This window comes from Dasypus novemcinctus, chromosome 24, assembly GCF_030445035.2.
Source record: "Dasypus novemcinctus isolate mDasNov1 chromosome 24, mDasNov1.1.hap2, whole genome shotgun sequence".
Taxonomy (NCBI): domain Eukaryota; kingdom Metazoa; phylum Chordata; class Mammalia; order Cingulata; family Dasypodidae; genus Dasypus; species Dasypus novemcinctus.
This window is the reverse complement of record NC_080696.1, coordinates 4,464,621-4,489,885: the sequence shown is the minus strand read 5'-3', so window position 1 is coordinate 4,489,885 and position 25,265 is coordinate 4,464,621. Positions and strand designations below refer to the sequence as shown.

The following is a 25,265-nucleotide window of genomic DNA, read 5'->3' as shown; positions in this document are numbered from 1 at the left end:
TGGTAGCTGTATGTAGGTTTTTAAGATCATCTGATGGAAAATGTTCAGATGAAGTGATAGTCATTATTTTAGTAAGAAAAGCTAAAATTTTCACTCAGTCACTTTGAGGTTTTTCATTGTGTTGTTACTGTCTCATTGACAATTCTTTTGATCTTTAGTTAATGGCTACTGTTTGAGTTTCTGGAAAATTCGGTTGCTCTTTCTCTAGAATACTTGCCCCTTTCTGGCTGGAAGCACCTCGAAGGCAGAGGCGGTTGGCTACCTTGTGTTCTTGGTGCCCACAAGCGCATGGTGATGGCTCCATTAATAGCCGCGTGAGTGGAGAAGAGCTGCCCCCTGTGCCTTCCCTGTCCCCTGGCCTGGCCTCCTAGAGCTGGCCTGCTGGTACCTGGGCACCCGGCCACCCTCGGCCTGTCTCCAGGGAGGCTGGTCCTTCTCTGGAAGAGGAAAACTCTGCCTGTTGTTGAGCTAAATCAATGGACTGCTCTTTTCTTGCTTCCTAAAACTAAAATTTGAAACTTTCCTACTTGTGTCACTGTAACTGGTTGTTCTCTTTCTTTAGGAGAAGTTTTTGCGATATGTGGAAGCTGCGATGCTTTGGGAAACTGGAATCCTCAAAATGCTGTGCCTCTTCTCCCAGAGAATGAGACAGGTGAAAGGTGAGCAGGGACACACCCGCTTACAGAGCTGAGGTTCCAGTGGTCTATTAGGCAGCCACAGGGGTGCTGATGCAGAGTACCAGAAACCTGTTGGGTTTTATAAAGGGTATTTAAAAGTTTACAGTCACCAGGCCATAAAGCATGAGTTACTTCCCTCACCAAAGTCTGTTGCCACGTGTTGGAGCAAGATGGCTGCCTGTCTCTGTGAGGATTCAGGCTTCCTGGGTTCCTCTGGGCTCAGCTCTTCTGTTTCCTCCACAAGGCCAGCTGTTCATGTGAACAGCTTGTTTCTCTTCCCGGGGCCTTCTCTCTTTCCTCAGGACCAAGCTCCTCTGTTTACTCCCTGGGCTCCACCTCAAGACTCCAGCATCAAAACTCCAGCCCTGTCCTTTGCCATGCCTTTTATCTGTGAGTCCCCACGCACCAAGGGGCAGGGACTCAACACCCTACTGAAGTGGCCCAGTCAAAGCCCTAATTATAACTTAATCAACACCCTACTGAAGTGGCCCAGTCAAAGCCCTGATCGTAATTTAGTCACGCCAGGTACAGACCAGTTTATAAACATAATCCAATATCTATTTTTGGAATTCATGAACCATATCAGAATGCTACAGATGGTAAACTCAGAGGTTTCTAGAAAACCTTCACAAATTTTTTTCTTTCAGTTTTAATTTTTATCAAAGTTGTTACATGTACATAGTTTAAAGAGTGAACTAGTTTTACAAAGCTAGTTGTGAAAAAACAGGTTGCAAGTCTTGGTTCATCTGATATTTACCACCATAATGCTAAATAATGGGTTTATATTGCTCTTTCGTTTTTCCCCCCAATAATTTAGATATTGTCTTTTGGCTTCTTAGCATGTATTCCTTTTTCTTTTTCTTTTTTTCAGTGCATATTCTTGATGAAAGATCTAGTTTTTGTTTCAGCCTATAAAATTATTTTCTTGAAGTATATGATATTAAAAACAGCAGAGAGTGGAACGCGTATTTTGCTATCTTAGCTAGTGTAATGGAATTAATTCACTGCTCAGTTTGGCACAGCATGTTGGTGCATTGAACGGGAGAAGGGCACCTGGGTGCCAGCGTCTGTTCTGCGGTGAACGGATCTGGGCAGATCCGATGTCTCCAGATCTCACACCTTGTCTCCCCAGCACAGGAGCTAAGGTAGAATTTGTGGATGTCAGCGAAGGTGGTGCTTAGCCTGCTTGTGGAGGCATTTGGAAATGTTATGGGTTGTCCAAGTGTGTGTGGCAGGTGGAGGGGAGGAGAACCTAACTAGCTTACAGATGCATCTAGTTACCCCTGTAGAGAAACACTAGACCGGGTGATCCTTAAAGCTTTTAGTCTCAAATTCTATTTTCCTGTAAAGTAGAGCAACTCAGAATGTCGCTTTGGACCAGTGCTAGTCCAAGAACTGTTTTGTGTATGTGTATTTAAATGATCAGTTAGAAATGTTTATAGAATTTAACATTGCTGGGGCATCCCTGCATACCATCAGTGTTCTCACCTCACTGAACTGGGCACAAAGACCAGAAGGACAGATTGGATAAAACAGACAAGCAAACAAAAACTGTTTCTTCCCAGCAGAGTTTGAAGGAAGCTGGACAAAGCAAAGGAAAAGAACTAAGGAAAGTAAAGCAATTCCACAGTGTAAACTATGGGAAAGAAAACAAACACATCTTGAACACCACCTTTATGATTTGTCATTAGCATGACTCATTTTCTCAGTCAATTCCTAGCTTAGTTTTTATAAGTGTAAAGTTTTATTGATAATTGATATTGGCATATCAACTTCCTGGACTTTCATAGAGGCATGAGATGTTTATTCCCTTTGAGTGGTTGTTTCTTTCTTGATTTTTCACATCAGCCATTCCCAGCTAAAGTGAAACCTCTGCCTTTCTGAACTCCTCCCCGTAACACCTCTCCTGAATGCTTCACGGCCACTCCCTGTCTTAAGTCAGTTTGACAGAATGAGATGACGCTGAAGTAGTTAACTTTAAGATACAGACGTTTATGTATTGCTGAAATACACTGAATTATAGTGGGTAAATGATAAACAGTGCTTGACAGGAGAAAGGACCTAGCTGATAAGAGACTTTGTTTGCCTTTGGACAACATTTTTGTTCTAGAATTGGGTTTCTTTGGGATTTCAGTGTACTCTGCGTCCAAGTTCTCAGTGTCTTTCTTTCTTGGAGTCTTTTTTGTTTTTAATTTATTTCTCTCCCCTTCCCCTGCCCCCCAGCTATCTGCTCTCCATGTCCATCTGCTGCTCGCTCCTCCAGGTCTGCCTGCACTCCTGTCAGTGGTGCCTGGAACCTGCATCTCGTTCCGTTGTGTCACCCGTTGCGCCAGCTCGACGCATGTGGCTCGCCATTCCTGGGCAGGCTGCACGCCCTTTGTGCTAGGCGGCTCCTCCACAGGGCACACCCCCGCGCACCAGCACGATGCACGGGCCAGCCCACCATGGGTCAGGAGGTCCTGGGTCAGAACCCCGGACCTCCCATGTGACAGGTGGACGCCCCATCCATTGGGCCAGATCCGCTTCCATCTTGGAGTTTTTTAAACCTCCCCTTACTGACTCTCCAGTCTGACAGCTCGTGATCCCGAGCACTGTTGGAATTTTTTTCTATTTACAGGTAAACTGAAGGTCATGGTATTGTTGCCTAGTAATGCTGAAATGTGGGTCATTTGTGACTTTATTTGGTCTCCTTACAGGTTTTATGGCCTTTTGGGGGACTCAGTCAGGCAACTGCACTAAATCTCCTCACATTGCCCTTCTTTTCTTGATTTTTCTTGAGTTTCATCAGTTTATGTTCAGTCTTGAAGTAACTGAACAATTCTGGTTCATTTTCAACTTGTGTTGTATTTGATTCAAGATACAGGGGTAAAGATATTACTTTATTTTCTTGATCACATCATCATTTAAAACAGGGGTCCTTAACCCTTTTTTTTTTTATTTTAAATCCCACGGACCCCTTTAGCAGCCAGGTGAAAACCACAGACCTCTTCTCAGAATGTAGCAGCAGGCAGGTTTATGACACTCAACACTGGAGGTCTAGAAAATAAAGATAATAGTTGATTATTTTCAATTCAAGTTCACAGACTCCTGAAGTCTTTCTGCAGACCCCGTGGGGGTCCGTGGCCCCTGGTTAGGAATCCCTGATTAGTGGGTCTCCAGGGCGCACGTTAGAATCACTTGGTGGGGGTGCGTTTAAAAAATGCATGTACCTCCATCCTTTTCCAGGGGATTGAGAGGGTGGATTGGAGAAGAGCCCCAGCCTCCTCTTCCAAGCTTGCCACAGTCGAGGGTGGTTTTGCATTTCGTGTTGCCTGTCTTGTGGGTGAAATTTGCCATCCTCTTGTGGCGGAGACGGCAGATCAGTTCCAGCTCTTGAGTTGGTAGGGTCTGCCTGGAGCCCTAGGTTAAGAAAGCTGAGCAGGGGAGAGCAGCCGGGACACAGCTGCCTTGCCTTAACCCAGCGGCTCTCAGCCAGCCTGCCTCTCAAGCTGCTGTGAATGTTTTATTGAACAAGGCCTCTTCCACCCCAGGCGGGTGAAATCAGAATCTCCCAGGGTGGAGGCCGCGTGTGTATTCTGTTAATAATAGGTTCATCTGATGGTTGAAGCTGGGAGCGTGGGTGCTGGCTGGCGGTGGGTATTTTTGGTTGAGGCTGTCCCCCAGAGTGTGTGCAGGGAAGCCAGGTTGGGAGCAGTGCTAGCCGTCGGGAGTCACGGAAGAACGTGTCTCCAGCCGCTCGCCCTGTACTCACTGAACTGCTTGTGCTGAATTAGCCTTTGGGTACTGAAGTAGGACAGTGGCTCTCCAGCTATAGTGTTCAGGGAGCAGATGTGGCTCAAGCAGTTGAGTGCCTGCCTCCCACATGGGAGGTCCTGGGTTTGCTTCCCAGTGCCTCCTGAAAAACAAAAAAAAAAAAAAACAAGCAAAACAAATGATAAAACCAACTCTGGAAAGCTGATGTGACTCAGTGGTTGAGCACCTACTTCCCACACACAAGGTCCCAGGATCATTCCCTGGCCCCAGGACCTCAAAAAAAAAAAGGCAACAAAAAAACAACAGACTATAGTGTTCATTAGAATCACACGGGCTTGTTAAAACACAGATTCCTGTGCCTAACCCCAGAGTTTCTGATTTAGCAGAATTTGCATTTCTAACTAGCTGCCAGGTAGTGTTGATGGTCCAGGGACCACACTTTGGATACTGCTGGCCTCTGACTTGAAGCTGATTTAAAAATCAGTCATGCTCCTGAGTTGTAGTGAATTCTCTCCCCTTGAGGCAGCTGATCCAGGCTGTAGCTGCTGTTAGAATAGCAGGGTCAGAGGAAGACGCAGAGCTGGTAAGACACAGAGGCTGACCGCTGGGCGGGGGAGTGGCCAGAGGCAGGCAGGACTAGCCAGGCTGGAGCAGTGGCCTGGGAGGGACATGAAGCAACTCGCCCGATGGTCGCCTCTTGCTTGTGACACAAAGGCCTTGGCCCCAGAGCCTCTTCGCTGCCATGTAACCTCCCTGACTCGACCAAGTGCAAAATAAGAGGAGCTTCTGACTTGGGCTTCCACAGGGCACTGCCTGGTGTTTCTGCTTGGAGATTCTGGCTCCTTGTATGGCCGGGCCTGCTCATTAGCTCGGTCTCGGCTCAGCCGGCTTCATCCTCAGGGAGACCTCTCTTCCCAAGCTTCCTGTCCTCCGAAAAGGTCAGATACGCCCTCCTGTGCTCAGCCGTTGTGTCTGGTTTGGTGCTGTGCTTTTCTCCCCACAGAGTTAGAAAGCTCTGGAAGGTGGGCTCTTTCAGCCCTGCTCAGTCCCAGGGCCAGAGCTGGGTATGGAGTCGGTCTGTGTAAAATGTTGTGGGTGTCTCACACCGTATGCGAGGGGTTTTCTGACGACAGTGTCTGTGCGTTTTGGTGTGATGCTGATGCTGCTTTTGACGTCTTTTCCCACAGCATGTCATGGAAAGCAGCCATTGTGCTCAGCAGAGGAGTGTCAGTTCAGTATCGCTACTTCCAAGGGTGCTTTTTAGAGCCAAAGGTATGTTTTCTTTATCTAGTTTCCAGTTTCTCTAGCACATTCACTTCTTTCAAAAACAGTGAACTTAAGAGCAAAAACTTTCAAAGTAAAATGGGTTTGTTTTAGTCATATAAGAAAGATAGAATTCTAGATTAATTACATTTTAGTACCAAAAAGCAAGGAGTAGCCACTTCAGAGGTAGATAGTGTCTGCAATGGAATTTTTAAGACTAATAGTAAGTATGTGCTGCAATATTCTTGTCATGATTTGGTTATGATTGGTTTTAATGATAAATGTTCTTTGTAAGTGTGCGTTTTCTTTTGTAATTTTTATAAACTGTTAGTAACTAGTTGCAAGGGTGTTTTTTTTTTTAAAATCCTTAATGCAGTGGACATACACTTACAGAAAAGTTTATAGCCAGCTCTGAGTAAAATGGTTTTAAATTATTTCACAATAACCATCTTTTAGTGGCTGCATTCATTGTTTTAACTCATCAAAATTGATGCCACTTAGATTTTTTTGAAGGTGATATTGATAAGCTAGGATCTTTTCTGAAAGCCTTTGGACTGTCTAGTAAATCAGCTTGCTCACAATTATTACTTTGGGATTGTTTTCATATTTAGACAAGAAAAAAAGGTTGATTATTTTCCTCTTTTTTTTAAAGATACTTGTTTGCTGAAAGGATGCTTTTCCTTTAGATTTTTACCTTTAAATATACTCACGGGACTTAGGAGGGTGTCAGGAAACAAAGCATGGGTTAGAACTTCTGAAAAAAAAATGTTTCTCTTATGAGGGGTCATTGAACACTTGTTATTTGTGAAAAATGCAGTCAGCCATTATTCATTCTTTTAGCCACCATTATTAAAAAAAGGAAAGAAAACTGACAAACCCCTTCAGCTGTCTTTTGCACCTATTACATTTTTTTATTCCAAGGATATATTGTAAATACTCAGTAACTGAACTTACGTTACACTATGGCTGCTTGTTGTGTTGGCCTGTCTTGACAGTAGTCTCACTTTAATGATTAGGCAAAGGTCGCCTGTCATGTGTCTGGCACAGGGGCTGTGTCGAGTGGCAAGTTGTTTAGAATAACCCAACAGCTGTGAGTGGAGGTACAGGGGTCCTGGCACTCAGGGTGCTGAAGGCGCCTCCGAGCATCCTGGTCTGTGAAATCCAGCTTTGTAACATGAAATCAACTCAAGTTTACTTACAAAAGGGCATTTGGACGAGAAAAAATTGTAGTGAGTCCTTTGTGTATAGCTTTCTAAAGTAAGACTGTTGTCAACACAGGTCAGACCAAGCTCTGTAGTGCTTTTCCTTGTCACTGACATGTAACCAGAAGTAGCAGAACAGTCCACAGTGCCATTTTGAAAAAATTGGCAAGAAATCTGCTTACAGTAAAAAAATAAGTTGTCCCCTTGTAATACTTCCAAAAGTTTACAGTATATGTTGGTGAGTGTGTTTCTTTAAGTAGGTACTCTGTATCGTGTACACATGTACCGTGTGATGATGCAGGGGCTGCCACGGTAAGTATGTTTTTCATGGAATAGAGTAAATAGCTACATAAAATCCCATGCATATGGTCAGAGGTTTTTTTCCCCCACATGCCAGAGTAAAGTGATACTTTTCTTTTAAAAGTTGGTGGCGCTTGAAATGGAACATAATTTTTAATAGAAATATTATGAAACTTTGTCTCAACTGTGCATTGCCAAATGATAGAAGTAATTAATGTGCAGGGACTCTTAGATCATGACACAATGCAAATTATTGGGATGCATATTTTATTAATTTAAAAAAGGTTAGAAAAGCAAAATCATTATGAAAGTATTAAACTGAAATGTGAGATGAGATTAATTTTATTGGGTTAAAAGTTTTAGGAAGTAGTTTACTCAGTTTCAGGTGAAAAGAATCTAGCAAAAATCTTGTGATCTTGGACAAGTCACTTGACTCCAGCCAGCTTCCTTGTCTATAAAATGAGGGGTTTGAACTATAGATTTCTTAGGTCCCTTTTCATTGTTAAAATAGTATTACAAATACATTTTTTATTATAAAGAAAATTTTTCTCTTCATATTTTCTTTTCATACTTTGCTTTTTTTTCTGGAATATTTCTTTTCATTTAGAATTTAGAGTTTTGAAATCCTTTTTCCCTTTTTCACAGCTACATATTTTCTTACACTTCGTAAAATTAAATTGTTACCGTTTTGGGTTTTAAAATTTTACAAGTGACAAAGCAAAATATTCTCTAGTAGAATATAAATATAGGAAGCAAGGTTAGTTTGTATTCCTGGAATCCAAACACTGAAGTGAGTGCACATAGCTCACTAATTTGACATCTTCACCAAAGATCCTTTATTAAACATGATCTAGACATTGCTGGTCTGTGTCCACCCTCTGATCCTGAATTAGGGATGTTTTGTCATATTGAAATGTTAGCTAATTTTGTGTTGTCTATGACATTTTTTTCTTGATTTCATTGGACCTGGGTCTTTATTTTTCAGCAACATATCTATGTTTCTGACTTTTATAGGTGCTGATGTTCACTTGTAATTAAACTCGTACAGATTCTTTACTTTGCTCTTACCTCCCCACCCTTTTAGAGACCTGTTAGCAAACTTCTCAGAGTGATCGTCTGTGAGAGGCATGTAATTGGATAGTCCAAGTTGTAGTTTTATACATTGGATTTTTAAGGTAGTACATTTTTCAGTTTTACCTGAGATTTGACCCTTCTCAGAGATGTCGGTCAGCCAAGCTTCCTTGGCTTAACCCGCTCGTAGGTCACTGTTTTCCTTGCTGGTCTTGGCGAGAGGCCTGGCGGCCCTCCTGCATGTGTGGGTGGGGCGGCCACACCTCGCCCCCAGCGCCGCCTCTGGCATTGGTGCGCTCCTCTCCCCTCGCTTAGCTGTACGCCTCGCTTAGCTGTACGCAGGCTTCATGTTCAGGAGGGAAGAATAAACAACACCCTTAAGACTTGTTTCATTATTTCTGCAAAGAAAAAAAAGCAAAAGGATAAGAAGGCCTGGCCACTGTGACATCACAAATGAAAAGTCCTCAGGTCACCTTTAACAATGCAGGCTTTTTCAAAATTGTGGGAAGAAAACAATGAGTAAAAGTTTAAAAGTTCACTTTTGCATTTTTCAGTATATCTGAAAGCAGTGATATTACTTGACTAGCTGATCATTCTGTCTGATGGTTTATAAGAACACCTAGTCTTATACATTGGCTAATTTTTTTCTCTCTCCATGCTTGATGTAGCTGAGTGATACCAGTAACTGTTTAAGAAGCTGTTGTTAAGATTTGCATTTTTATATTTTTGTTAATGTGCATGTTTGAAAACATTTGGCAATCTTCTGATTTAATATATACTAAATTGTGAAATAGCCACTGATACTGTTAATGGCATACTGACTTGGACTGATATTGTTACTTTTTCCCCCAAAGATCCTTCTTCCACTCGACTCCAAAATTCCTAAAACAACCTTTTACAGATCTCGACGATTGAGTTTTTTCAGCATGTTAGAAAAGAGTGCATGTTTTGAAGTCATCGCTGAGATTTTAAATTTCCTAATGTTCAGGTCTTAATTTTCTTGAAGAATTTCAGTAAAGTTGAATTTTAAGATTACCTTTTATAATTTAACACAGTAGTCATAACACATTTTAGAAACTCAATGTGTCTTAAAACTTGGTTCATTTTTTTCAATATCATGCTACTTTGTAGCAGCTAACATGGATTTGTAGTACAAACGCTGATAAGACACTATTGTAAGTTATCTGCTGGATTGGACCCTTTGGACTGCTCCATAAATATTCCTTTATAGGAGTGTGTGTTCTTTTATGCTGGGTTAGTGGGTGGTGAAAAGGCTTGCCTTTGTCACTTATAACAGATGAAACTGGGGTTGTTGAATTGCTGCTAAAGTATGTTTTTCTATCAAGTATTTAATTCACAGACTTATTCTTACAAAGTTAACTATAGGCATCACAATGAATCCTTTGTAATGTTCCCCAGTTACCTGAATCAAATCAAAACAAAACAAAACAAAACAAAAAACAAACCCTCTCCTTTCCTCCACCTACTTTTTATTCCTGTCTACATTTACTGTTATAGTCCCTTTCTTTTTCTTTTCTTTTTTTTTCAGTTTTTAAAAGATACTTAGATTACGTGAATGTTACAGAGAATATGTAGGGGATTCCCATATGCCCTGCTCCCCACACCTCCCACATTTTCCCACATTAGCAACATCTTTCATTAGTGTGGTACATTCATTGCAGTTGATAAAAACATTTTGGAGCATTGCCCTAAGCATGGATTATAGTTTACATTGCAGTTTACACTCTCGTACTCAATTCCGTAGGTTATGGCAAGATACATAATGGCCTGTATCTGTCGTTGTAATGTCATTCAGGACAATTCCCAAGTCCCGAAAAAGCCAACCCCCCCCCCTTTAAAAGCAGTTTCAAATCCCCCACCCCACCCCCCTTTTTTTTTTAGGTATCAGGGGCTGGAGAGTGATGTGTGTGGGAAGGTGGCACTTGATCATTGAGCCACTTTGGCTTCCCTAAGTTGGTTTTATTGTTTGTTTTGCGTGTTGTTTATTTTTGTTTTTTTCTTTAGGAGGCACCGGGAACCGAACCGGGACTCTCGTGTGGGAGGCAGGCGCTCAACTGCTTGAGCCACATCCATTCCCCCATAACCCACTTTTGATGAGTAATTTTTGTTAGGATAGAAGTCTAAATTATCTTTGTAGGGAAGAGGTTTTGGGGTGATGTGAATTGTTGGGCTGGGGATTAAATTAATTTCTTCATGACTGCTTAAAAATTGCTCCTATACTGAATATATATTAATAAATTTGTATCTTTTGAGGATAAGAAAATTTTATTAAAAAACAAGTCAAAAAGATGTGCCAGGAAAATAGTTGTAATAAAAAACACTTAACAGATGTACAATGAAACGTATCTCCTTTTTCAGTGTAATGGAAATGAGACTCACCATATTTTAAGACAAGCAATTTCACATTTAGATTTTTTAAATCTACCCAATCTACCATTATTTGGCTAGAGAAAATCACTTCCTTTTCATATCCCAGCACTAATGATTTGAATGACTATCTAATGGTTACTTTAGCTTTCAAACTTTAAATGTTGGCAAATTAAAAAATAAGATTTAACCTGTAGTCATTTTAAGTGGTAGAAATATATGTCTAGTTAATACTGTGCCCAATTTATTAAATATTTGTTGCCATTTGGTACATTTATTATCAAATGGCATCAATAATAAAATCCTGTAAAATGTTATAGAGGGTATTTAATGTTAGGTAAAGATGAACAGAATATTGGGGAGTGGATGTAGCTCAGTGCTTGAGCGCCTGTGTCCCATGTATGAAGTATCTCCAAAAAAAAAAAAAAAAAAGATATACAGTATATACAGAGAAACTTACATGTTCCAGGCTTATGTACTCTTAAAAAAAGCATATATATAATATATGCCTGGAAAAGGGCTCAAAGTTTATATATATATGTGTGTGTGTATATATATATATATAAAGATGTTGGCAGTGTTACCTTAAGTGGTGAATAATAATGGGTGGTTTTTCTTTTTTCTTCTGTTTCTCTGTAGTTCATTAAATTTCTACAGAGAATATGTGAAAAAAATTAAAATGCCTTATTCAGTTACAGTTTGAACATTAAAAAATGTATATTTAAGATTTTTATTTTGGTACATAATTTTATTTAGTCTTTAACTTTTTAATAGTTAAAGGAAAATTAGGAAGCATTTAATACTTCAGTCCTTTAGGAAAACTCAGCTAGTCTTTGGTAGTACATGCTTAATTCCTAAATATGTATATGTGTTACCAATAACATATAAAACTTTATGTCCTTTTTAGTTAGGGAACTTGATAACAGAAGACGATATTCGGGATTTTCAAACTATGAATTCATAAGCCCAAAGTCATTAGAGTAAAACTGGACAGTAGTTCTCCTTTTATCAAACTCTTCTTCAAATTTGTCCATCATTTGCCCTGTCTTTTAGGGTTTCCTGTGCTTGTTAGAGACACTGGTTACGATGATATGAAAAATTTTATCTTCCTATTTTCTATGTACTATTAAATAAATAAAGAACTATTATGCCCCTTAGTTCCTTGAGTAACTTTTGATATTTCATCTGGAAGTACTCATACCTACTATTCTTGAGTTGTTTAAACTTTTTTTTGAGGTACATGGGCCAGAGATTGAGCTTGGGACCTCATATGTGGGAAGCCAGCACTCAACCACTGAGCCACACTGGCTGCCTCGACTTTTTAAAAGCACTCGGAGAGTTATCTACACCGAGCAGGAAACACAAACTTTAGTAATACCTGATTAATTGCTAACATACCAAAACATAAAGGATATTTGGTATTTAATTAATGACAAAATCAGTATTAAAAATGAAAATTTCATTAACATATTAAGTATTGTAGTTGCAGATGTAAGAATGGGTTTGAGGTAGTGTTGTGTGCCTTTCTTCTTGTTTTTCTTTGCTGCCTCACTCTCGTTTTCTTCCAGCACTCATCATTGAGTTTTGTGATATGGTACATTCCTGATTTTTGTCATATAGTATTGGTAATCAACAAGACGAATCTCTTGGTTTCCTATTTAGTATAAGACTTAGGCCATAAACATCTAATGAAGTCATGGGTAGAAAATACGATTTAAGAAGTTACTGCAGACATTTAACTTTTAAATTGCAGACTCTCGGTGGTCCATGTCAAGTCATAGTTCACAAGTGGGAGACTCATCTACAGCCACGATCAATAACCCCTTTAGGTATGGGCCTTCACTGCATCTGTTTGAGGCATATGCATAAGTTACTAATATGCTGCACAGTGGCTTAGTGGGGCTTAATTCGATTTTACTCTAAAAGTTTAAAGTCAGTGCCTTATCAGTTCTACAGATTTCACTGTAGCGTTTCATGGATCTTATTTTCAAAACTAAACAGTTCTTACTTGCCTTTCTTTGTAAACTATTAGAAATGCTTGCCTAGTTAATTTTGTTTTGCTGGGTTGGATTAATTTGTTATGAAGTACTTATTTTCTTTTGGAGTGGTTACAAAGTTTATGAAATAACATTCTTCCTGAGACTGAGCATACATGACTTTGAGTATTGCTAAGGTTTAGGGAATGTTTGAAGAAAGAATTAATCCAAAACAAAGACTCTCAATTTTTTAACTTTGAATGGTCAGAGTAGGGAAGAAATTATTCTGTTTATTTTTTTTTTTTAACTAGTAAATATTTGAGTAAACCTGTAGGAATTAACTAAAATTTCTTGGTTGTAGCAGACATATTCCTCTTAATTAAGTTCCTTTCTGTCTGTGTTAGAATTGTGTTATTGAGAAAAAGGTTTGTGGTTTTTTTTTTTGTCAGTTTTCTTGTGCCTAAAAATGGCATTTCTTTTCATACAAGTATTTTTTAATCTCCTTTTCCATAATGAAATTAGAATTTAAAGTTCATTTCACATACCTTAAATTACCCACATGTATTAATCGGTAAATTGATCCAGTGCTGTGAGATGTGTCTTACAGTTTCTAGGTGAAGTTAGAATGTAAAGATAACAAATGGCTTTTATTATTAGCTTAGATTTGAAAGCAGTGTGATTTTTTTGTTTTACCTGTAGCAAGGACACATTGTTTAAACAGATACCCCATTCCATCCTCTTTATTGAATTTTCTTTTTATATATATTAATGTATTTTTACTAGTGTATTTAGAATTAGTATGATGATGTATTTTAGAATTATAGTTGTTCCATAATGAGGTTGGAAATTATTAGATACTAAACATTTAAATAATAATTTGCATTTTGAAACATCTCGAAGTTAATTTTTTTTTTTTTTGTGAGAAGTGGGATGATTTTGATTCTGGTCTTTTTAAAAGGAATTAAGGAATTATTTTATACTTTTGGGAAATAAAACTTGTAAAACTAAGAGCTGTGTGAAATCTACTGGAAAATCTTTACTGGAAACTTTCACACTTATTTAAATAAATATTTCAGACTTATGTTTAAAATATTTTTAAAAATCCTCAAAATGGACAGGGAAGATAGTATTTTTTCTAAGGGGTGGGGCTTTACTGCTTTTCTCATTTGCTTGAAATTTGTTAGAAGGGGATATGCTAGTACTTAATCTTTTTTGGCATTTCCTCACAGCTCTGTATATACAGGTAAGTTTCCATTATTTGTAAAGCTTTTAGCTGGTTATAGAGAATAGTTGGGATTTCAGGAAAATTGCATTTAGACTATGTATTACGTCAGAATAAGCATTTTAATTGTGCCAAGACCTTTGGATTGGAAAATCAGCGAGGTGTTACTGGTTCTCAGCCTCCCACGAGTCTCCTCCATCGTGGGCGCAGACGTGGGCCTCCAGAGCACTTCTCTGAGGATTTTCCTTTCTCTTCCTTATAAAATCGTGTGGAACATCAAAATGTATAAAAACTAGTGCTATTTGCTAGCCTCCTTAGTAGGGAATTCTTTATTGAGGGGTACAATGAATATGCTTATTCACTCTGGGCTGCTTTTAAAATTCAGATTTAATATTTTTAAAAATCCTTTAAGTGGATAATTTCTCAATTGTTTGTTCTGCGTACATCCTGAATTTTAACTAAGTTTCCTATTTTCCTTCGATTCTAGAAAGTGAAATTGTTATTGACGATGGACTGTTTGGAATCCACAGTAAGTGAACTGAATTTTGAAAATGTTTACTGATAATGGTTGAGATGTTACATTACATTGAATTAGCAATAGATAGCAGGGGAAGTACAACAGAGAATGATTTGACACATTGGCTAGATCCAAGAAGCAAATAAATTTTGATATGATTCGTGTGCTTTAAAATTTTATCGTGTTGATTTTCATTTGAGGGTGAGTAGGTATATGAGTTAATATAATTGATTTAAAGTTACTATACTTAGCAAATCATTGTTTGTAACACTGTTGTTTGAAATTATTGATGGTTCTAAACATTTAAAGTATAAAATGTAACTTCTAAGCTAAGTGTGTTTTGTGTCCATATATGTATTTACAGTAAAATCCAGAATGTTGTAATAATTCTATTTGAATCTTTAAAAATTGATACTTGAGCAGAAAATGCTTTTCTGAATATGTTGAAAATGTTATGCATTAGTGTACTTTTTTGCTTCAGTAGATCCTTTATCCTGAAAATTGAAGTTTTCTTCAATGACTGGAATTCTCAGTGTATCATGGTCATTGTGCTAAACTGCATTCTCACTTTAGGTACTGTACTGCTGGAGTCAAAGTGTGATGAGTGGGTGGGATGTGTACTCCCAGCTGCCTCTGCCGTAGGCAGGCTGCTGGTAGCCAGTGCCCTTCTGTATAACACAGGAGAGCACTGAACCAAATGTCTGTGCACATTAGAAAAGTACACGCCATGGCATTATTTGGATTTGTTTAGGATTTTTTTTTTTATTACATCAAAATACTGGTTTAAAATACTTTGGTAACTTTAGGGGCATGGATTTGGCTCAGTGGTTAGAGCATGTGCCTACCACATGGAAGGTCAAAGGTTCAAACCCAGGGCCTCCTGACCCATGTAGTAAGCTGGCCCGTGTGCAGTGCTGATGCGTGCAAGGAGTGCCCTGCCACGCAGGGATGTCCTCCCTGTAGGGGAGCCCCACGCCCAAGGAGTGCTCCCTGTAAGGAGAGCTGCCCAGCGTGAGAGAAAGTGCAGCCTGCCCAGGAATGGGGGCCGCATACACTGAGAGCTGACGCAGCCTGATGATGCAACAAAAAGAGACAGATTCCTGGTGCCACTGACAAGAATACAAGCAGACACAGAAGAACACACAGCAAATGGACACAGAGAACAGACAACTGGGGGGGGGGGGAATAAATAAAAAAATACTTAAGTAATTTTAGAATATACAGTGTTGTACCCTTTCTTTACAATAGTATTGTTTAAACTACATGTTTCAGAATAGTTTCTGAAAGTTTTCTTATTTCTTCAGCTATAATATATGATATATGTCCCTCTATTACATTAAATTATATTTTATGGTTATAAATGCATGGTGTTTTCCTAATTTTTTCTTTTTCTGTTCTAAAATTCAGCTTCAGATAGCTTTATTGCAAGAAAGCTTTGTCCCATTTCTATAAACAAGGTTTAAAATTAAATGGTTTCTCTTTAAAATTTTGATAATGATTAAACATTATAGTTGAAATTTCTAAATTTTTTTAAAGCCCTGTTGATGAAGGAGCTAGGGCCAAAACAGTTGGCAATTTCTTTTGTATTTATGAAATTTTTATTATCTGTGTCAGTAGGATTTACATTACTCTGTTAGTAGAGTTAAACAGTGCTAACAATGTTATCATGATAATGCGGTTTATTTATGGCAGAATATATAGCTGTGAAAATGCACAATTGACTCAGTTATACTCTTTGCCCTATCTCAAACCTCCATTGCTAGTGGCATAACTAGTTCCAGTTGAATATCTCAAGTGAAACATAGGAATATAACAGTGATTCCCAATGAAACAATTGCCAGGCAGAAAGCCATTTTGAAACGTGTTCTTTCTAAAATAGGTGTATATTACTTAAACGGTGGTTTCAGTAAGAATGTTTTAATTAATTTAAGTTGTAAACTCATGGTTAGTTCCTATTCATTTAACGTTTTCTTTCCCACTTCATATGACAGTTCTTTTTCAAGGACAGATTTAAGACTACCTGTATATTTGTTTTGATAAGAAGTACCGGTGATAATTGAAGCTCATTTTTTAAAATATAAATGTGAACTAGAATTGTCAGTGTATATTGTACTTATTAGGTTGCTTCAAAAGGCATGTATAATATTATTGTTCTTAATATTCTGCCAGATGGTGTTGAAACTCTGGATTCTGGGTGGCTGACGTGTCAGACTGAAATAAGATTACGTTTGCATTATTCTGAAAAACCTCCCGTCTCAATAACCAAGAAAAAATTTAAAAAATCTAGATTTAGGTATGACCATGTGTACTATTTGTTACCCGAATCATTTGTATTCTGTGGTTTTCAGACCCATTTAGTTTTCAGTACTTTGCAGAAATACATGTAAATGAAAACATCAGTATTTTATAAAACATACCCAGTGCCTTAACCTATAGTAGGTTTAGATTTTGTATAATATATTATTTTTGTTATTGGAAGATTTAGCATACTTGGGTAGTACTTTGAATTTCAGCATTAAGGCAACATTGCATGACTTTTACTCTAGTCCCACTTCTTGCATTTCAAGACTTTTTCCTGTCATGTAGGGTCAAGCTGACATTAGAGGGTCTGGAGGAAGATGACGATGATAGGGTATCCCCCACTGTTCTTCACAAAATGTCGAACAGCCTGGAGATAGCCTTGATAAGCGACAGTGAGTTCAAGTGCCGGCATTCCCAGCCTGAGTGTGGGTACGGCCTGCAGCCTGACCGCTGGACGGAGTACAGCATCCAGACAGTGGAGCCCGATAACCTGGAACTCATCTTTGACTTTTTTGAGGTGAGTGCCTATTTCATTGAGGGGGTTGAGAAAGAATGCAGGCAAGACCTTCTTACTACATGTTTTTGATTTTCATTTTAATCTTCTAATCTGTGTGAAGTCATGATCCATATGAGAAGTTTCAGCTGTTTATTCCTCTGTAAATTTTAGCAGGTTTATAAAACTTGGAGTTGACAGACTTGAGTATTAAGAATATAATTAAGAGATTCTCAGCATTGTTGATGCTTTAAATCAAGACCAGATATCCCAAAGTCTGTATCTCTTAAGCAATCCAAATGTAAATAAATCGTATCCAGAGTTAAGTAGAGGGAAGAGAAGGCTGCGCAACTCGTGGCGAGTAACCTGGTGAGCCCTTTTCCTGATGGAAGTCTGTGGCCGACATGTGGATTTAACGGTGGACTCCACTTTTGCCACTATACTTGATTGTACAAATAGGTAGTAAAAATATTCGTTAGTAAAATAGTGCCAGTCGTTTAGAATCTGTGCTGCCTGCTTTGCAGAGCTCCTTGTGATACCCGCGCTGCAGGTCGTTAGCTCCTGGCTGGTCAGCACCCGCACGCCCCTCGTGTCCTCGCTGTGCCTGGCACAGCAGCCCCTGTGTCCTGGGTGCCTTCTCCAGCTCTCCTGCCGCTTTCACGCCTGTGCCCACAGGTGAGGTTAGGGAATACACCTTCCCTGGCGATAGCGTCTCGCCACAGTCCTTTGGAAAATAGCAGAATTCAGAGCAGATTTTAGTCTCTTGATTGAAACTTGTTACTCATAATTAGAACTATTAAAACTGCTGAATTGTTTAATTTGGTAAATTTGGTGATGTCTTTGAGAGTGACTTTATGGCTACCTTACATTATAAGGAACTTAAAGGATTTCTTCTAAGATTTTTTTTTCTTGTCATTTTGTCTAAGTGATAAAGTCTTGGGGACTTTATTATAAAAATATTGACTAGTCTATAGTTTACACTACAGTTCACTGTGTTGTACAGCTCTCTGATTTGGGTTTTAAAAAAAAATTATTCTAGACACATAATATATCCTAAAAGTTCCCCCTTTTTAACCCTTTTGCATTTTTGAAAGATAGTCTCATCAGATATAAAATTCTTGGTTGACTCTTATTTTCTTTCAGCACTTTAAATATTTCATCCCACTGACTTTTTTTTTTTAATTTAATTTAATTTATTTACAACTCCTCCCCCCCATTGTCTGCTCTCTGTGTCCATTTGCTGCATGTTCTTCTGTGTCCACTTGCATTCTTGTCAGCAGTACCAGGAATCTGTGTCTCTTTTTTTGTTGCATCATCTTGCTGCATCAGCTCTCCATGTGTGCAGTGCCACTCCTGGGCACGCTGTGCTTTTTTTGCACAGGGCAGCTCTCCTTGTGGGGCTCCCCTACACAGGTGATACCCCTGCATGGCATGGCACTCGTTGCATGCATCAGCACTGCGCGTGGGCCAGCTCACCACACAGGTCAGGAGGCCCTGGGTTTGAACCCTGGACCTCCCATATAGTAGGCGGACGCTCTATCCGTAGAGCCAAATCCACTTCCCCCACTGACTTCTTACCATGGTTTTTAAAGAGAAATCAGCACGAAATCTTATTGAAGCTGCCTCGTACATACATGTGGCTTTTCTCTTGCAGCTTTCAGAACTGTCCTTGACCTTAGTATTCAGTGGTTTGAATGCTGTGTCTTGGTGTGTGGTTTTCTTCAATTTTATCCTGTTTAGGGTTTCTTTGGGCTTCTTGAATGTATATAGTCATGTCTGTCACTGAATTTGGGAAGTTGTATGCCATTATTTACTTGAGGCCTCATTCTTTCTTGTCCTTCTGGTACCCCCATTGTGTGTATATAAGTGTGCTTGATGGGGCCCACGGTCTCAGGTTTTGTTCACTTTTTCATTCTTCTCCTGTTGCTCAGCCTGAATCATTTCACTTGCTTTGTGCTTGAGTTCACTGATTATTTCTCCTACGAGTTCCAATTTGCTTTTGAAAACCATTCTTGTGTCTTCAACACAAGCATTTTACTTGGTTTCTTTTAAAATTTTGCCTCTTTATTGAGATTATCATATTGTTCATTCATCTCTTTTCCTGGTATCCTTTTGTTCTTCATGTTCCCTTTATCTCCTTGAACATACTGAAGGTCTTTTTGGTCTGGTGTGTCTGAAGTCTGGTCTTCTTCGCTGAAGGTTTCTGGATTTTCATCCTGTTCCTTTGAATGACCCGTCACTTCCTGTGTTTTTTTCTTGGAATCTTTTGTTGCCTGCTGTCCATGTGTTAACTCAGTGCTCCTGCCAAGGTCCGCGCGAGCCCAGTGTGCAGTGGACGGTCTTCGCTGGCTTGCGCTGGGCTTGAGCTGGTGGCCCGAGGAGTTCCCCTGTTGACAGGAATCCGAATGTCCCCTCTGCTCCCTGTGAAAAAGATGCCCCTCTCCCCCAGTAGCTCTGTTTTCGATGTCTTGAAGTGGGTAATTCTTTCCCTAGCCTGCTTCGACTTCGTGGTTTCTGATACTGCTCTAACTGACCACAAGCTGCTTCTGCCTGCAGGGCAAGTTCCAGCAGGGTGACCCAGAGAGGAATTTCCCAGTTCATCCTTTCAGGCTCTGCCCAGTAGACTGGCACCGCCATGCAGGCACCTGCTGTGTATGTCGGGAGCGCAGGCTGCTTCTACAGCGTGTGTGGGAGGCTGGGAAGGTGTCCCGAGCATCGGCCGCCCTCTAAAGCTGCATTTCTAGATTCAGCACTCGCCCAGCACTGCAACCCATTAACTGTTTCCTGAGTCTAGAGGAAGATGGCACTGCCAATCTTTAAACAATTCTGTGGTGTAGTGTCTTATATGTCCATCTTGTTCAACTGGAAGTCATTTTCCTGCATTTCTAAAGCTGGTTTCCCTTGATTCCGGCACTTTTAGTTACTGCAACACTTTTAACTGTTTTCCAGAGTTTCGATGGAATTGGGTCTGCCAATTTTTGCTAGTTGTTCAAAGGTTCTGTGGGGAAATGGAATCCTGGAGCACCTGCTGCTGCTGTCTTGGCTGACTACTATCAGGAGTTATCTTTTAATAATGTCTTGAATGGCCTAACTTTCCCCTTTCATATGCTTGCATTTTTGGAAATACTGTTTTATTCATACTCTGGGCTTATAAAGTATTTAGTATAGTCTTAAATTGAGTATTCAATTTCCTAGAGAGTTATTTTCCCTATATGCCACTGGTGTTGATGCACTTTTTAAAATTCACTAAAAGGAAGTGGATGTGGCTCAAGTGATCAAGCTTCTACATACCATATAGGAGAACCCGGGTTCGATCCCTGGGGCCTCCTAATGAAAAAGAAGAGAAAAACATGCCCGTGCCATGTGTGCAAGTGCCCATGAGTTGAGCCAGTGCCTGCACAAGTGAGTCGCGCAGCAAGATGATGACACATTGAAAGAGAGACAAGGGGAGAGTCAAGGTGAAGTGCAGCAGAGACCAGGAACTGAGATGTTGCCGTTGACAGGGAACCTCTCTCCACATCAGGTGTCTCCAGGATTGATCCTGGAGAAAATGAGGAGAGAAGACAACACAGACAGCAAAAACAACAGGGTAGGAGGAGGGGAATGGGGGAAAATAAGTATTTTTTAAAAATTCACTAAAAATATATCTTAGTCTTTGAATATAAAGGTTCTTTTGAACTTTTCAGTCAGTACTATAAATTCACTTAAATGCATGCTAGAAGATTAGAAGTGCAGGTAGAACTAGAAAGTTCTAAGTCTTGAACTATTTTTAAAAGAAAATGGATCTTATTTATTATAAAGAAGCCATCTAAATTACCTGAATATAAATTAGATTACATATTTTTTTCATCAACCCTTGATAAATATATATAGACTCTGAGTTGACTTCAAGGAATTTTTTTTTTATTAGATTGTGGGTTTATAAAGCAGTCATACATAAAATACAGGATTCCCATAACCTTCCCTCCTACCAACACCTTGCCTTGGTGTGGAACATTTGTTACAACTGATGACAGCACTTCTTTATAGTTGTACTTTTTGCTTATTCTTTTAAAAATCTTTTTAAAAAACTTTAAGCTTTAGGTTACATAAATGTTACATTTAAAATATAGGGGGGGAAATGAAAAAAAAAAGGGGAGGACTCCCATATACCTTACCCCCGCCCACATACCTCTTTCTTTAGTTTGGTGCACTTGCTACAATTAATGAATACATAATGAAGCCTTGCTACTAACCATCGTCTGTAGTTTAAAGGGAACTTTTTAATCACTGTCTGGCTGTGTTCTGGTAAAGTTCGATTGGCAAGGTTGTGAATAACTACAAAAATGTGGGATCCCAGTGACCCTCAGGAAGAGGCCCTCCTCAAGAGCAAGCAGGAGGGGATGTGGCTGAAGCAGTTGAGCACCTGCCTCCCACACGGGAGGTCCTGGATTTGGTTCCTGGTGCCTCCCGAAAAAACAAGAACAAACAACAAGCAAAACAAATGAGAAAACTAACTCGGGAGAGCTGCTGTGGCCAGTGGCTGAGCACCACCGCCCCATATATGAGTCCTGGGTTCAGTCCTCAGTCCCGGTACCTCCAAAAAAAAATAAAAGCCAACAGTAATGAGGGCGTAGACCCCCACCGAATTAGAATCAACGGGAAAGTTTAAACAGAAGGGCCAAGAGAACATAGCTGCACTGTTTCCGTCTCACCCTCGCCTGCTGTTGTCTGTGCCACCTGGTGAATGGCCTGGCGGCCTCGTGGGCTCAGAACAGCTGCTCACGTGCCATACCAGGCAGGAGGTGCGGATTGGAGGATCTTACCTTCAGGCCAGCTGTGACCAGCTCGTCCTCAGGCCATGGTCAGCCTATGTTGCATGCTTCCCTTCTCATTCTCTGGCTGTGTTTTTGTAATTCTTCTGAAGATGGCTATAGCGTATCTGCTCGTAACAGTGGCCATTCAGTGGCAGCTATCTCTTCTTTTCCTTGCAATTTCCATTTGCCTCTTTAGATTCTCCTGCAGGACAATTAACACTCTGGCCCGTGTTTTTGGCAAATCTCCATACTCATGCACTGGACCAAACTGTTCTGAAAAATGGGCTGCTTCCCCCCACAAACTGAAATTGGCTACCCCATGATTGCCCCCATTACCTGGCATTGTGCCCGCGGGTTCCTGTTTCCCTCAGCTTGTTTCCTTACCAGTCTCCTGATGGGCTCGGCAGTCGCTGTGGAGTGAACCCACAGAATCGGTCAAAGTTCAGTAGGCACTTAACAAAACACGAAGCATGCTCCTCTATATAGCAAAATAGTAATGCTTTGTTAGGGAACTTACAGGGGGTATGTCAGGTAAGAACAAGGAAGGCACGAAGCCGAGTTGGGATTTGCAAGGTCGTAAGTATGTCCCTTTGAAGTTCCTGTGCAGAGCAGAAGTGGTTCCAGTGTAGATAGCTACGTACCTAGGAATGCGCGTGTGTGTTTTAACGTGCACCTGGGGTGGGGTGCTGCCCTCCTTAGGAATTTATGGCTTTTCTGGTTTATGGCCTCATAATCATTTAGGTTGGAAATATCAGAGTATAAGATTTCAGTTTATTCTCAATATTTTTCCCAGGAAGACCTCAGTGAACCTGTGGTTCAGGGCGACACTCTTCCTGGACATGTGGGGACAGCGTGTCTCTTGTCGTCCACTATTGCCGAGAGTGGGAAGAGTGCTGGAATTCTTACTCTTCCCATCATGAGCAGGAATTCCAGGAAAACAATAGGCAAAGTGAGAGGTAAGTTGGGAGAAGCCTGGTGATAGTCCACAGACTTTTACAAATAAGCTCAAGTTAAGTTGGGGTTTTAGTTAGTTTCAAACCTGTTTTTGGGGGAGGGTGGTAAGGATTAAATAAATTATTAATTTATTTAATTTATTTATTAGTTAGAATGTTAACTAATACAGTTACAGGCCCCCCAAGTTGGCTCCCTTGTGTTTGCTCGTTGTCTGTCTGCTGTAGGAGAGACCAGGAACTGAACCTGGGACCTCCAGTGTGGGAGGCAGGTGCTCTATTGCTTGAGCCATACCTGCTCCCTTAATATTTAAGTTTTTTGTTTTGAAATTAAAAAAATATATATTTCTCCCTACCCCTTCATTGTTTGCATTTGTGCCTGTTCGTTGTGTGCTTGTCATCTTTTTAGGAGGTATTAGGAACCGAACCCAGGGCCTCCAATGTGGGAGAGGTGCCTGATCACTTGAGCCACCTCCGCTCCCTGCTTTGTTGTGTTTCTCATTATATTTTCCTTGTGTCTCCTGTTGCGCTGTCTTGTTGCATCACCTCGCCATGCCTGCCCATTGTGTCAGCTTGCTGTCTTGCTGTCTTCTTTAAAAGGCACTGGGAACTGAACCTGGGGCCACCCTTGTGGTAGGCGGGAGCGCAATGGTGTGAGCCACATCTGCTTCCCAGGTTTTTGTTTTTTTAAAGATTTATTTACTCCCCCCATCCTCATTATTTGCACTCACTGTCTGCTCTCTGTGTCTGTTGTGTGCTGTCTTCTTTTTAGGAGGTAGTAGGAACCGAACCCAGGACCTCCCATGTGGGAGGGAAGTGCCCAATTGCTTGAGCCCCCTCTGCTCCCCACAATTACAGTTGTAAGGAACATATCACATTTTCTTGACCCTTTACTTTTTGAACCAATTTTGACTTGTTGGTTTTTTTTGTATTCAATAGAGATTGCTAAAGAGGGTTTAAGTGGTATTTACGTATAATTGAGCTCATGATGGATTTTTAAATTGTCTTTATTCCCCCCTCCCCTTTTTTTATTTAAATGAAAGTGGACTATATAGTTATTAAGCCGTTGCCGGGATACCATTGTGACATGAAATCTTCGTTTTCCAAGTATTGGAAGCCAAGAATACCATTGGATGTTGGACATCGAGGTGCAGGGAACTCTACAACAACTGCCCAGTAGGTTGAGTATTTGAGTAGGATTAGTATTTGGTAGTTCATCTGTTCAATAAGGTTCTTTGGTTTGTCCCTGTATTAGCCAACCAAAAGGGATGTAAAGTACTTACTTAGGGTAAAAATTACAAAGATCTAAAGAGTCCTGCTCAAGTTACTAAGAGGTCCTTTCAGTTGCCATGTGTTGAAGCAAGATGGCGGGTGGTCTCTGCGAGGGTTCAGCCTTCCTTTCTCTCAGCTGCAGGCTGGCATAGGGCTTGGCTCTCTTCCCAGAGCCACAGGGTCAAAGTTCTCTCCTCCTCCGTGTCATGACAGAGTTCTCTCCTGCCATCTGTGGAGCTCTTTCTTTTCGCATTATCTTCTTTGTGTCTTCTTTTTTTTTTTTTTTTTAAGATTTATTTTTTATTTATTTCTCCCCCTCCCCCCCATTGTCTGCTCTCTCTGTCCATTCGCTCTGTGTTCTTCTGTGACCACTTCCATCCTTATCATCGGCAGTGGGAATCTGTGTCTCTTTTTGCTGCATCATCTTGTGTCAGCTCTCCGTGTGTGCAGCACCATTCCTGGGCAGGCTGCACTTTTTTTCGCGCTGGGCAGCTCTCCTTACGGGGTGCACTCCTTGCACGTGGGGCTCCCCTATGTGGGGGACCCCCCTGTGTGGCAGGGCACTCCTTGCGTGCATCAGCACTGTGCATGGACCAGTTCCTCATGGGTCAAGGAGGCCCGGGGTTTGAACCACAGACCTCCCATGTGGTAGGCAGACGCCCTATCCATTGGGGCAAGTCCGCTTCCCTACTGTGTCTTGAGTGAGTGCCCATTTATATCAGCCCACCAAGGGGACAGGGACTGACTTAACCTGAGTTATACCCTAGTGACGTCGAATCACAGCCCTAATCTTAATAATTTAATCAAAGATATCTCAGCTGAATCTAATGCAATCAAAGGGTATCACATGAAGGGGAACAGACCAGTTTACAAACTTAATCCTTATCTTTTTTGGGGTTCATAAATAATCTCAAACTGCCACAGTCCCCTACTATAATCATGAATTGTACAAGTATATCCCCTGGGAATTAAATGCACATTGGTAGTTGGGGTTCCCAGTTCAATTTAGAGACCAACTCTCTAAGTCCTAAGACTTTGGTCAGTCTTGTTAACATTCCACGGCATGGATGAAGACAGAGACAGT

General features: G+C 40.5%; 1 protein-coding gene across 13 annotated transcripts in view; it reads left to right on the top strand.

Moving 5' to 3' along the window:
• Positions 1–25,265, top strand: part of GPCPD1 (glycerophosphocholine phosphodiesterase 1) — a 68,683-nt gene that overhangs the window by 19,720 nt on the left and 23,698 nt on the right. For 4 of the 13 annotated variants that reach the window (XM_012522567.4, XM_004451511.5, XM_012522568.4 and 1 more), the window contains exons 3-10: positions 563–659; positions 5,618–5,702; positions 12,408–12,483; positions 14,340–14,381; positions 16,539–16,662; positions 16,956–17,187; positions 22,753–22,915; positions 23,953–24,085. In XM_012522567.4, coding sequence (XP_012378021.1) covers positions 563–659; positions 5,618–5,702; positions 12,408–12,483; positions 14,340–14,381; positions 16,539–16,662; positions 16,956–17,187; positions 22,753–22,915; positions 23,953–24,085 — 952 coding nt within the window. Of the gene's footprint in view, positions 1–562; positions 660–5,082; positions 5,369–5,617; positions 5,703–12,407; positions 12,484–14,339; positions 14,382–14,849; positions 14,943–16,538; positions 16,663–16,955; positions 17,188–22,752; positions 22,916–23,952; positions 24,086–25,265 lie in introns of those variants that run through there. The other 9 variants (XM_071211526.1, XM_071211527.1, XM_071211528.1 and 6 more) reach the window with 7 other exon arrangements.